The 12,056-nt window shown below is 47.6% G+C and overlaps 1 protein-coding gene across 1 annotated transcript in view; it reads right to left on the bottom strand.

Moving 5' to 3' along the window:
* The window catches only part of LAMA5 (laminin subunit alpha 5), a 314,720-nt gene that overhangs the window by 27,386 nt on the left and 275,278 nt on the right, over nt 1-12,056 (bottom strand). The window contains exons 56-62 of the mRNA XM_060230703.1: nt 10,982-11,123; nt 9,703-9,805; nt 7,776-7,889; nt 5,684-5,860; nt 3,274-3,416; nt 1,739-1,924; nt 142-278 (exon numbers count right to left, since the gene is read on the bottom strand). Of these exons, the coding sequence (XP_060086686.1) occupies nt 142-278; nt 1,739-1,924; nt 3,274-3,416; nt 5,684-5,860; nt 7,776-7,889; nt 9,703-9,805; nt 10,982-11,123 (1,002 nt within the window). The remainder of the gene's footprint in view (nt 1-141; nt 279-1,738; nt 1,925-3,273; nt 3,417-5,683; nt 5,861-7,775; nt 7,890-9,702; nt 9,806-10,981; nt 11,124-12,056) is intronic.

The raw sequence follows: 12,056 nt of genomic DNA, 5'->3' as shown, positions 1-12,056 counted from the left end.
CACTCATTAAGCCTTTATTAAAGGGACACTGCTTTCTTTTTCCCTGTCCAGTTGGCGACCTTGCCCTGACGAGGGGTCAGGCTGATTCACCCCACATTCAAAGTCTTCCATCTTTCCCCGCTCCCCCTTGCCCTTCTGTACCTGTTGATGCTGATAGCCGCAAACTGCTCCCCGATTTCTTCGTCGACGGTTAGATGTGTTGGTTCCTCATCCCCCAACTTATAGATGCACTGCACCTTGTGGTCTTTCAGGATGACACCCATGTAGTCACCAGTAGCCTGGACAGACAGAGAGCAAGTGCCAGTCACCACACCTGCTTTCAGGACTGTGGCCGCTTTAAACTGACGGGAGCTTACAAAGCCCAATAAGAGTTCGGAGCTGCCAAGTCTGGTTTCCACCTTAACTGGGTCCTCCTTCTTGCAGCCTGGCATGTCCCCCAGTCTCCTGTTTCCACTGGAGATGTCAAAAAATGCAGTACTCGTTTCTGTTGCGATGCCTTTCTAATGTGAAGTGTTGGGATGCTAAAATTTATTTTTACTTACTTGCGCGGCTTTTTTGGAGCAGGAACTCCTTTGCGCATTAGGCCACACACGCCAAACAACATCATTACATGTAGCGCTAAATAAGAACTAAGAAATTACGCCATCTTGGATCCTAGGGATTTTAACTGAAACTGTAACTATGAAATTATTTTAATGGTTTTATTGCAATTCTATTTTTAATCCCGTGTTGTTTTAACTGTTGTTAGCCACCCTGAGTCCATCAGGGGAGGACAGGATATAAATACAATAAAAAAAAATAAATGCAGCCAGTCCTCCTGGAGCTTACAGTAGGCCCTGTACTAAGAGCCCTATAAGGTCTTGGGGGATTGGCTACATCAGGGGTGTGTGGCCTAATATGCAAAGGAGTTCCGGCTACAAAAAAAGGCCTGTTTACTTGCATTATGTATAGCCTGCCTTTCTCATTGGGACTCAATGCAGATTACACAGAGTGAGTCAATACAAACAACAAGATGAGAGATTGTGATAGGATTTGGGTTGTTAAACTAACCAGAAGTCTAAAAAACAGAACTGAAGTAAAGCAAAAGTAGTAAGAGGACACATTAAATAATACACAAATCAAACCCACATTAACTAATCACAGTAGTAAAGACCACAGTTCCCAATAATTTATCTAAGGAACTCTGGGAAGCATTTAGCACAGTGCAACTCTATTTGAACATATGAACATATGAAGCTGCCTTATACTGAATCAGACCCTCGATCCATCAAAGTCAGTATTGTCTACTCAGACTGGCAACAGCTCTCCAGGGTCTCAAGCAAAGGTTTTTCACACCTATTTGTCTGGACCCTTTTAGTTGGAGATGCCGGGGATTGAACCTGGGACCTTCTGCTTACCAAGCAGATGCTCTACCACTGAGCCACTGTCCCTGCCTGTGTAGAAACGACCTCTTGAATAATTCAGCTCTGCACAGTTTTCAGAAAGTGGGGAGAGCTGGACCTTTCCTGACCTCCTTCGGGAGGTCTTCCACAAGGATGGGGCCACAACGGAAAAGGCACAGGTACAGTTTGCTATTTATTTTGCCCATCTGCAGGTTGGCACCGGTGGAAGACTCTGCAGGATTAACACCCCCACCCTTCAATTTGCCAAGAGGACCAGAGAATTGAGATTAGACTTCTCCATAAACCTTTTTTTTTTTTTTGGGGGGGGGGGCAGGAGAGAGAAAAGATAAACTTACATCCCTGTGTCCTAGGTAAAACACAAAGCGCCCTTGGCCATCTCCATTTTGACGTCTCTGTCTCGACCTGGCCTCTGGATTCTGGATGTAGAATTTGAGGGACGTGTAGGCAGACAAATCCTGGAGGTTGCTGGGAGTACGGACCTGCACGCCTGAAGTGCCATTGAACTTCACCGGGACTTTGATCTAGAAGCCGAGAGACCAAACCAACAGAGGCAGATGCATCAACATCGTCATCATGGGCTCTTCTCTACTCATGTTTCAGCGATGGGTGGTTACAGGGTCGGATTAGGACTGGCGAGACCCAGGTTCAAATCACCAGTCAGCAATGACCTTGGGCTTCTCTCTCTCTCTCTCTGTCTGTCTATCTGTCTGTCTGTCTCAGCCTAACCTATCTTAAAAGGTTGTCATGCATATAAAAGGGAAGACAAGGCAAACTTTGTATACTGTCCCAAGCTCCGTGGAGAAAGGACAGGATTAAAAAATGTGATGAGCTGATAAACAGCATCTGGGGCAGATTTGGTGTGGTGGTTAAGTGTGCAGACTCTTATCTGGGAGAACCGGGTTTGATTCCCCACTCCTCCACTTGCACCTGCAAGCATGGCCTTGGGTCAGCCATAGCTCTGGCAAAGGTTGTCCTTGAAAGGGCAGCTGCTGTGAGAGCCCTCTCCAGCCCCACCCACCTCATAGGGTGTCTGTTGTGGGGGAGGAAGGTAAAGGAGATTGTGAGCTGCTCTGAGACTCTTCGGAGTGGAGGGCGGGATATAAATCCAATATCTTCTTCTTCTTCAATGTTTTCTCTAAGCTGCAAAGCCTTGTGAGCAAAATTTATACTTTGTGAGCTACTGGCATTAAAGTTCTGAGCTACTGCATAAATTAGTGTGCTCTGGGGTCATCCTTCTTGAACTTCTCCTAAGAATTCATTTTTGGGATGAAGAACATGACAGAGGCTCTTCTTGCAGTTGTAGAAAACTGTGCAAAAGGAACATATGAAGCTGCCTTATGTGCAATCAGTCCCACTGCTCCATCAAGGTCATCTGACAGCAATGTTGATTCTGTGAATTAGGCAGATCATGAGGAGGAGGGCGGGAAGGGTTGCATCACTGAGAGCCAGTTTAGTGTGGTGGTTAAGAGCACAGACTCTTATCTGGGAGAACCGGGTTTGATTCCCCATTTCTCCACTTGCACCTGCTGGAATGACCTTGGGTCAGCCATAGCTCTCGCAGGAGTTGTCCTTGAAAGGGCAGCTGCTGTGAGAGCCCTCTCAGCCCCACCCACCTCGCAGGGTGCCTGTTGTGGAGGGAGAAGATAAAAAGGAGACTGTAAGCTGCTCTGTGATTCAGAGAGAAGGGCGGGGTATAAATCCATGGTTTTCTTCTTCTTCCCATCACCTCCTGCTTGATCCTTTAACTGGAGATGCTGGGGATTTGGAACCTGGGTCCTTCTGCGTACAAAACAGATGCTCTACCATTGACCCCTGTGACTCCTCCCCTGTAACCGCTGGGGCATTTAACTCTCTCCTGTCCGTGCCATACCTTACTGACAGCGTTCCGGGCCAAGGAGATCAGCTTGCGCACCCGCAGGATATTGTCTGAAACGGTGGCGTTGTGGCTCTTCCTGTTCTCCAGACTGCTCAGTTTGCCCAGGAGCAGGGGGATGGTGCTTTCCAGGCTTGACACTGGCAGGCAGAAATGCATCATGGGAGAGAAAAATAAGCCCGAGAAATGGGAACAGGTAAATGCAACAAAACAGGCAACAGGTTGTGTTAATAGGCCTGTATTCTTGGTGCTGGGGGGGGGGAGCGACAGTCGGAGGGCTTCTAGTGTCCTGGCCCTACTGATGACCTCCTGATGGCACTTGGGGTTTTTTTGGCCACTGTGTGACAGAGTGTTACACTGGATGGGCCACTGGCCTGATCCAACATGGCTTCTCTTATGTTCTTACAATAACTTGTGGACACTCCATGAAACGGCTGAGCAGTCAGGTTAGAATGGATAAAAGAAAGTCCTTCTTCACCCAAAGGGTGATTAACACATGGAATTCACTGCCACAGGAGGTGGTGGCAGCTACAAGCATAGACAGCTTCAAGAGGGGATTGGATAAACATATGGAGCAGAGGTCCATCAGTGGCTATTAGTGGCTATTACTGTCTGGGGCAGCGATGCTCTGTATTTTTGGTGCCTGGGGGGGACAACAGTAGGAGAGCTTCTAGTGTCCTGGCTCCACTGACGGCACCTGCGTTTTGGCCACTGTGTGACACAGAGTGTTGGACTGGATGGGCCACTGGCTTGATCCCACATGGCTTCTCTTATATTCCTAGTGTGGCATGGTGATTAGAGTGCTGAACTCGGATCCCCACTCTGCCATGGACACAAACTCGGCTGTGGCCACTTACTGGTGGTTTTGTCCAGAAGGGGCAGATTCAACCATGCACAACACTGCAATTTGTTGCAAGCCTGGTTACTGTCACAACTGCACCATTTCCATCTGGTGCCTCTGTCAAGCAGAATCCCTGCTGGATGAGCCGGTCGCTGGCAAGAGGCAACGGCAGTGAAATTGCTGGTTTCACTCTCCACCGCAAAGTCAAACTCAAATTAATATCCGCTCTGACAATTGGTTAGAGTGTCCCGGTGGCAAATTGACATATAATAAAATCAACAGGGTGTAAAAAGAGACTCAAGCTGTTTACAGACTGGGAAAGGTACACAGAAGCTGATTAATTCCCTAATAAACCTATTCAGAAAGTCTAGAAGGCAAAGAAGAGAGCAGTTAATCTCCTTTTCAGTTTAATGCCCTGTCACAAACAATAATCGAATGCAGACAGAATAAAAACATTGCTGGTGTATTTGTTGGGGGGGGGGGGCAAGAATGTACAGTAGGTAGGAATTTAACGGAATCTAATAGGCTGTTTGCCCTGACCTGGAGAGCCCAGGAGAGCCTGATCTCATCAAATCTCGGAAGCTAAGCAGGGTCAGCCCTGGTTAGTACTTGGATGGGAGACCAACAATGAAATCCAGGGTCACTCTGTAAAGCCAGGCAATGGCAATCAACATAAGAGAAGCCATGTTGGATCAGGCCAATGACCCATCCAGTCCAACACTCTGTGTCACACAGAGGCCAGAAAAACCAGGTACCATCAGGAGGTCCACCAGTAGGGCCAAGACACTAGAAGCCCTCCCACTGCGCTCCCCCCCCCAAAAGCACCAATGGCAAACCACCTGTTAATTTCTTGCCTTGGAAGCCCTGAGAGGTGGTCTTAAGTCCAACATGACTTGACAGCACTTTCCACCACCAACAGTCCATTCATATAAAAATAGTAACACAACTAAAAAAAAAGTATGCAAGCTTCCTTTTCTAGACTCTGGGAGCTCTATATTTGAGAAAGAAGTGGTACTGCGGGTCCTTCTATCAAGTGAGGGTCATTTTCAGACCACAACTGCTCATCTTGAAGCTCAACGGCTTCAAGAGGGGATTGGATAAACATCCGGAGCAGAGGTCCATCCATGGCTATTAGCCACAACGTACTGCTGGAACTCTCTGTCTGGAGCAGTGATGCTCTGTATTCTTGGTGCTTGGGGAGGCAACAATGGGAGGGCTTCTAGTGTCCTCACTAGTAGACCTGATGGCACCTGGTTTTTTTGGCCACTATGTGACGGACTAGATGGACCATTGGCCTAATCCAACGTGGCTTCTCTTGGGTCAGCCATAGCTATCGTAGGAGTTGTCCTTGAAAGGGCAGCTGCTGTGAGAGCCCTCTCAGCCCCACCCATCTCACAGGGTGTCTGTTGTGGGGGGAGGGAAGATAAAGGAGATTGTGAGACTCTGAGATTCGGAGCGGAGGGTGGGATATAAATATAAATTGGATATAAATCCAATATCTTCTTCTTCATCTTATGTTCTTATCCCATGGAAGAATGGTCAGGCCCCAACATGGACATCACATACCAGTGTTCTTAGCATCTTCAACTGCCTGCTCTAAGTCTTCATTCTTCAGGTCTCCATATTGCTCTTTCCACCTGTCCAGATCCTTTTTCATGCTGCTCAGTCTCCCTTCCATCTTGGCAGTTGTCTCATTGGCCTTGGCAGCAACGTCCTTAGCATTCTGGATCTCCTTGGTGCCGTCTTGGAAAGGGAAGAAGACAACTTGTAAGCAAGCATGCAAACAGGCAGAGAAGCAAAATGCACGGCAAGCCACTGACTGCGGGATAAAAGAAGAAAAGCTCTCAAAGAAGTAGCTGCTCCAGGACAAAGTTGGAGTCCAGTAGCACCTTTAAGACCAACGAAGTTCTATTGAGAGTTTAAGTTTCTGTCCGCCTCTGAGAAAAGATGTTCTCAGTTTAACCTACGCTTGAGGAGAAACAGAGCAATTAACAGACTCTACATTTATAGCCATTCTCGCCATCATTCCTCAATTCCGACATGTTTGTTGCCTTTTGCCGTTTTCCCATGCAACTTAATACTATTCAGACCAAGCTGTTATTCTTTCAATTTGTTAATTTCACTATTTTGCCACTGGATTCTAACTTTGTACCATTCTGCATGCTTAGCCCTATGCACACTGCTAACCGCACCCCATCTCATTGTCTGATGAAGTGTGCTTCTAGAACACGAAAGCTTACATTCTCAACAAAACTTTGTTGTCTTTCTTAAAGGTGTTACTGGACTCTGACTTTGTTCTATTGCTTCAGACCAGCACAGCTGCCCACCTAGATCTAACTGATCCAGGGTCATTCCAAGTCAAGAAGAGTGAATAAATTACATAATCGCATGAAGCTGCCTTATACTGAATCAGACCACTGGTCTGTTGAAGTCAGTAGGAGAAGATGATGATGATATTGAATTTATATCCCGCCCTCCACTCCGAATTTCAGTCTCAGAGTGGCTCACAATCTCCCTTAACTTTCTCCCCCACAACAGACACCCTGTGGGGTGGGTGGGGCTGAGAGGCCTCTCACAGCAGCTGCCCTTTCAAGGACAACCTCTGCCAGAGCTATGGTGACCCAAGGCCATTCCAGCAGCTGCAAGTGGAGGAGTGGGGAATCAAACCCTGTTCTTCCAGATAAGAGCCTGCACACTTAACCAGTACACCAAACTGTCTATTTAGTACTGTCTACTCAGACTGGCAGTGACTCTTCTGGGTCTCAGGCAGAGGTCTTTCACATCACCTACTGCCGAATTCTTTTTAGCAGGAGATGCTGAGGATTAAACCTGGGACCTTCTGTATACCAAGCAGTTGTTCTACCACTGAGCCACAGCCTCTCCCTGAAGGACAGCTGGTAGAGGTCAAGGGCCAAAAACTCAGGATGCAACTGTGCAAGATAATGAAAATCATTTTTGTAAGTAGTGTTTTTTTTTAAATACTATATATAGTAATTCATAGCAGCCTGAATAGCTCAGATGAGCCTGATATCGGCAGAGCTTGGAAGCTAAGCAGGGTTGGCCATGGCTAGTTGGTGGATGGGTAACCAACAAGGAGAACAGGGGTTGCTACACAAAGGAACCCAATGGCAAACCACCTCTGCCCATCTCTCGCCTTGAAAACCTAAAGTGGACCTTTATGAGGTCAACCTGAGTCAGTCGGAGACTGATCTCCAACACTGATTGCCTTCTGAGAGACCATTTCTGCTCCACAAGGAAGCGTGATAATGTTCAGTCTTGTGTGTATGGGGGATGAGAGGAATAATCTCACAAAAGTCAAATCCAGTGAATTTCATGCATTACAGCTGTGCAATTCAGACGTAGGTAAAGGGTCTGTCTTGAACCAATCATTATTTGGCTTTTGGTGGGAAATCTAGATATTGATGTACATCTTACCATCCTAAAGTAACACACAGTGCAATTATAAAGAGAGTTACACCTTTCTAAACCCACTGTCTTCAATGGACTTAGAAAGGTGCATCATTGCTTAAAATTACTCTTGATTTGCAAAAATAACATTTTTTTTCTGAAAACGTTACAGTGGACTGGGGTGCCTTGAAGTTAAAGGAGATCTCAACATGCTTTTCTTTTTTGAAAAGGAACTGCAACATGGACTGACCTTGGACCGCATCCAACTTGCTCCTCTCGGACTGCAGCTGGGTCAGAAGTTGCTCCTTCTTTGTTCGGGCATCAGCCAGTCTGTTTTTGGCTGCCTGCAGTGCCACCTTGATCTCTTGGATGGAAATAAATATACTTTCATAAGTACAAGGTTGCATACGTGCAAATTTGGATTGGTGGAATGAAATATCTAATTGCCAACACAGAGGAAGAGCCTTGTCTCCATGAATTTATTTAGAATATTTCTGTGCTGCCTTGAATAGGCTTACAATTAAAAATTACAGCATAAAATATGACTCACGTAAGCAGCATAAAACTGTCCATAAAACAGAGCGAGACCATTAAAAGGAAGATCAGATAACCCTTCCCCCCCCCCAATTAAAAGTCTGGGTTAAAAGTTGTGTTTTGGCATGGTAGCATAAAGAAAGTGTGTACCAGGTGAGCCTCAGGTGGGAAGACATTTCATAGGTGAGCTGCCACCACTGAAAATGCACTGTCTCTAGCTCCTACCCTTCTCATCTCTGAAGGGCCAAAGACAGCAGAATGTGAGAGGCAGATCTTAACTAGTGGGCTGGATAATATGGGAAGAGAAGGTTCTTCTGCAATCATGGACAAAGAAACAAACACAAACAAAGCAGCACCTTGTTCCCCAGCTACACAATGTGCCCATTCTCAACCCTTCCCATGTCTCCCAAATCCCTTCCAGCCACAGTTTTCTAACAATATAGCTAGCTGGTAAAAACGTGTTGTGGCTTCCTGTTCATTTTAGATGTCTTGAAGAGAATACACCCCATACTCTCCTGAACCAAAATTCATGCTGGTTGTTCATATACAGATACTGGAATATGGAAAGCGTGAGTTCCGACAGGGGCCTCATGTGGTTATGTACGCCCCTGGACAGATCACCCTTGTGCCACCTGCAGTCCTGTTGTGGAACTACACCATTTGTTCTATGCAGTATCATGGAACAAGGAGAGGGAGATGGGCTGGGGTGGTTACAAAAAATACACCTGCCCATCACTGCCCTATGAAGGGTGGGGCAGCTGAGTGGCTAGAGCCTCTGGTAACCCCCTCAGATATTGGCCCTTCTTAAGCACACATGCAATGGACTGGCCAAAGCTTGAGATGGACTTTGACTAATGACAACTTGTCCTCTAATAATGGGCATCAGCTCAAGAAATAACATCCCTATAGAGCAAGGAGGATCTTGTAAGCCCACGTACACCTCCTTCCACCACCGTTTCCTACTCTCGTCCCAGACTCGGAACAGGTTGGTGAGGCTCTATCCATTCCGTAATTGAAAAAGCAAACAAATATATTCCAATATTGACAGCTATGAACACCAGACTAGTATAAGCCCTGAATCAGCGGCTGCTAGGAGTGAGTTTCTGGAAGGCAGCATAGCTCAAGAGACTGCCGGTGGGAGGAGGAGGCTGGGGTTCAGGGCCAGGAAAGGCCCCCAGGCAGGGGTAGAATTCTAGCAGGAGCTACTTTGCTTATTAGGCTACACACTCCTGATGTAGCTAATCCTGTAAGACCTTACAAAGAAGAGCCTTGAAAGCTCTTGGAGGATTGGCTACATTGTGGGGAGTGTGACCTAATATGCAAAGGAGCTCCTGCTAGAATTCCACCCCTGGCCCCAGGAAAGGCTTCTACTATTCAGGACACAGTGCTGTGGTAGACCTGAGTGGCCCAGGCAAGCCAATTGTGACAGATTTTGGAAGCTAAGCAGGGTTGGCCCTGGCTAGTATTTGGAGGGGAGACTACTGAGGAAGCGCAGGGTTGCTACACAGAGGTAGGCAACGGCAATCTGCCTCTGAATGTCTATTGCTTTGAAAACCCTACTGGGCTGTCGTAAGCCAGCTGCCGCCTGATGGCACCAGCCCTCAACAGAGCCTGCTATCAGACCCTCCCTCTTTCTCTCTCACCTTCGCTGAGTTTCTTCTGCTCTCTCTTCGCGGCTTCTTCCAAGGCATGGCTGTTTTTCTTCGTCTCTTTTGACTTGGCTCCGAGATCATCCAGGATGACGTTCTGTGAGCACAGAAGCTACGTATTCAAATTCTGCCTGCCAGGTGACCCACAGAGTGCCTCCCGCAAACTTTAACTGCCCTTGGGGTAGAGTTGCCAAACCCCATGCCTGGATATTTAAGGGTTGAACCTGGGAGCGCAGGGTTTAGGGAGGGGAGGAACCTCAGTAGGGTACAACACCATACACCCCAAGGCAGTCATTTTCTCCAGGAGAAGTAAAAGGAGGGAGGGAGGGAGGGAGGGAGGGAGGGAGGAAGGAAGGAAGGAAGGAAGGAAGGAAGGAAGGAAGGAAGGAAGGAAGGAAGGAAGGAAGGAAGGAAGGAAGGAAGGAAGGAAGGAAGGAAGGAAGGAAGGAAGGAAGGAAGGAAGGAAGGAAGGAAGGAAGGAAGGAGCTATTTATGTCATCTGAAGATCAGTTGCAATTCCAGGAGATCTCCAGACCCCACCTGGAGGTTGGCAACCCTACCTTGATCCTTCCTTGGTGATCCCAGTCAATGCTTCTCAAAGACTGGGTTGGATCCATTCCTCCCCAGTGCAAGGAGGCTTCCCTAATCCTCTTTGATCCTCTCATGTCAAGGGAAGACTGCTTGCACCGGGGAGGAATGGATCCACAGGATCCCATCCAGCCTGCGAGATCCAACACACTGTCCCGCATTATACTGTAAGTTTGATGCTCAAAATACCATATATCTTTTCTGCAGTGAGATGAATTCCCATCCTTGAAGAGGGCTGGTACTCTTTCAATTAGAATCTTACCCATTCTGAACTGAATTAGAGTCTGATCGACCATTTGCAATCCAATTTGCTGGACAGATACAATTTAAAGAGCTATGCTTATTGCTTTGAAAAGGGAGCTGGCAGCTGGAAGATGGGAGCAACCTGACTGCCAACACTTCCCTGGCAAGAGACCTGACAGCTGCCAGCTTCCTTTTGCGCTTCCGTCTGCCAGGCTGGCTCTCACTCTGCAAACCCTTGTTCTTGAGACACCTTCTCAGGGAAAGGGGGCATCGCATGAGAAGAGAGCCAGCTCTTCCCAACAGCCATTGCCGCTGGGCTAGGTGAAAATGGCCAAACAGAGGCACAGGAGAGATCTCTGCGGTCGCCCTGAATTTCCCAGATCACTGGTCTCACACTGCCAGCTGCGTTAACTGTAGCCAGGACTCTGAAGGCTCCTCTCACCGTCAAAGCATCGCCGGCAGCACGGTTGGCTTTATTGGCCGCGTTCTCGGCATCCTTGACCGCTTCGATGATGCTGGCGTAGGCGTTGGAGGCATTGATCGCTCGCTGGATAAACCCATTCTGGTTTGTGCCGTGGATGATGCTGTTTTTGCAAGACAAATGGAAGGGCGGTATAGAAGAAGAAGACTGTAGATTTATACCCCGCCCTTCTCTCTGAATCAAGAGTCTCAGAATGGCTTACAATCGCCTTTATCTTCTTCCCCCACAACAGACACCCTGCGAGGTGGGTGGGGCTGAGAGAGCTCTCCCAGAAGATGCCCTTTCAAGGACAAGCTCCATGAGAGCTATGACTAACCCAAGGCCATTCCATCAGGTGCAAGTGGAGGAGTGGGGAATCAAACCCAGTTCTCCCAGATAAGAGTCCACGCACTTAACCACTACACCAAACTGTCAAGAGTCTCGGCAGGCCCACGCCACCAAGCCAAAGTTACAGGTCCCTTTCAGCAGCTTTAACCACAGACCTGCTTGCTGACTCCCATGCACGTTTTCTCAGGTGCCTGCAGGCTCAAAAAGGTGGGGGATCCCTGGATTAGAACTTCCTTTAGCGCTGATGGCTAGATACTGTGTCTTTGGAGAAAGTGTAGGGCAGTAGCTCGAGTGCTGGACTAGGCTGCGACAGACCCAGGTGGGAATTCTCACAGCCAGGGAAGCTTGCTGGATGGCCTTGGGTCAGTCACACACACACACATCCCAGTCTAACCCACCTCACAGGATTGTTGAAGAATAAAACGAAGGAGAGGAGAATAATGCAAGCCACTCTGGGTCCCCACTGGGGAGAAAGGCAGTGTGTAAATGAAGTAAATAAAATAAGTATATGGTGAGGAAATGAGTACTAAGAGAGTCTCTGAGATCTAGCATTCCCTCTTATAGAATCATAGAATTGAAAGGGACCTCCAGGATCATCCACCCCTGCACAATGCAGGAAATTCACAAATACCTCCCCCTAAGTTCACAGAATCAGCATTGTTGTTAGATGGCCATCCAGTCTCTGTTTAAAAACCTCCGAGGAAGGAGA

The sequence above is a fragment of the Heteronotia binoei genome, chromosome 2, assembly GCF_032191835.1.
Source record: "Heteronotia binoei isolate CCM8104 ecotype False Entrance Well chromosome 2, APGP_CSIRO_Hbin_v1, whole genome shotgun sequence".
NCBI classification, from domain to species: domain Eukaryota; kingdom Metazoa; phylum Chordata; class Lepidosauria; order Squamata; family Gekkonidae; genus Heteronotia; species Heteronotia binoei.
Note: the sequence above shows the minus strand (reverse complement) of the source record. Positions and strands in the feature narration are given on the sequence as shown.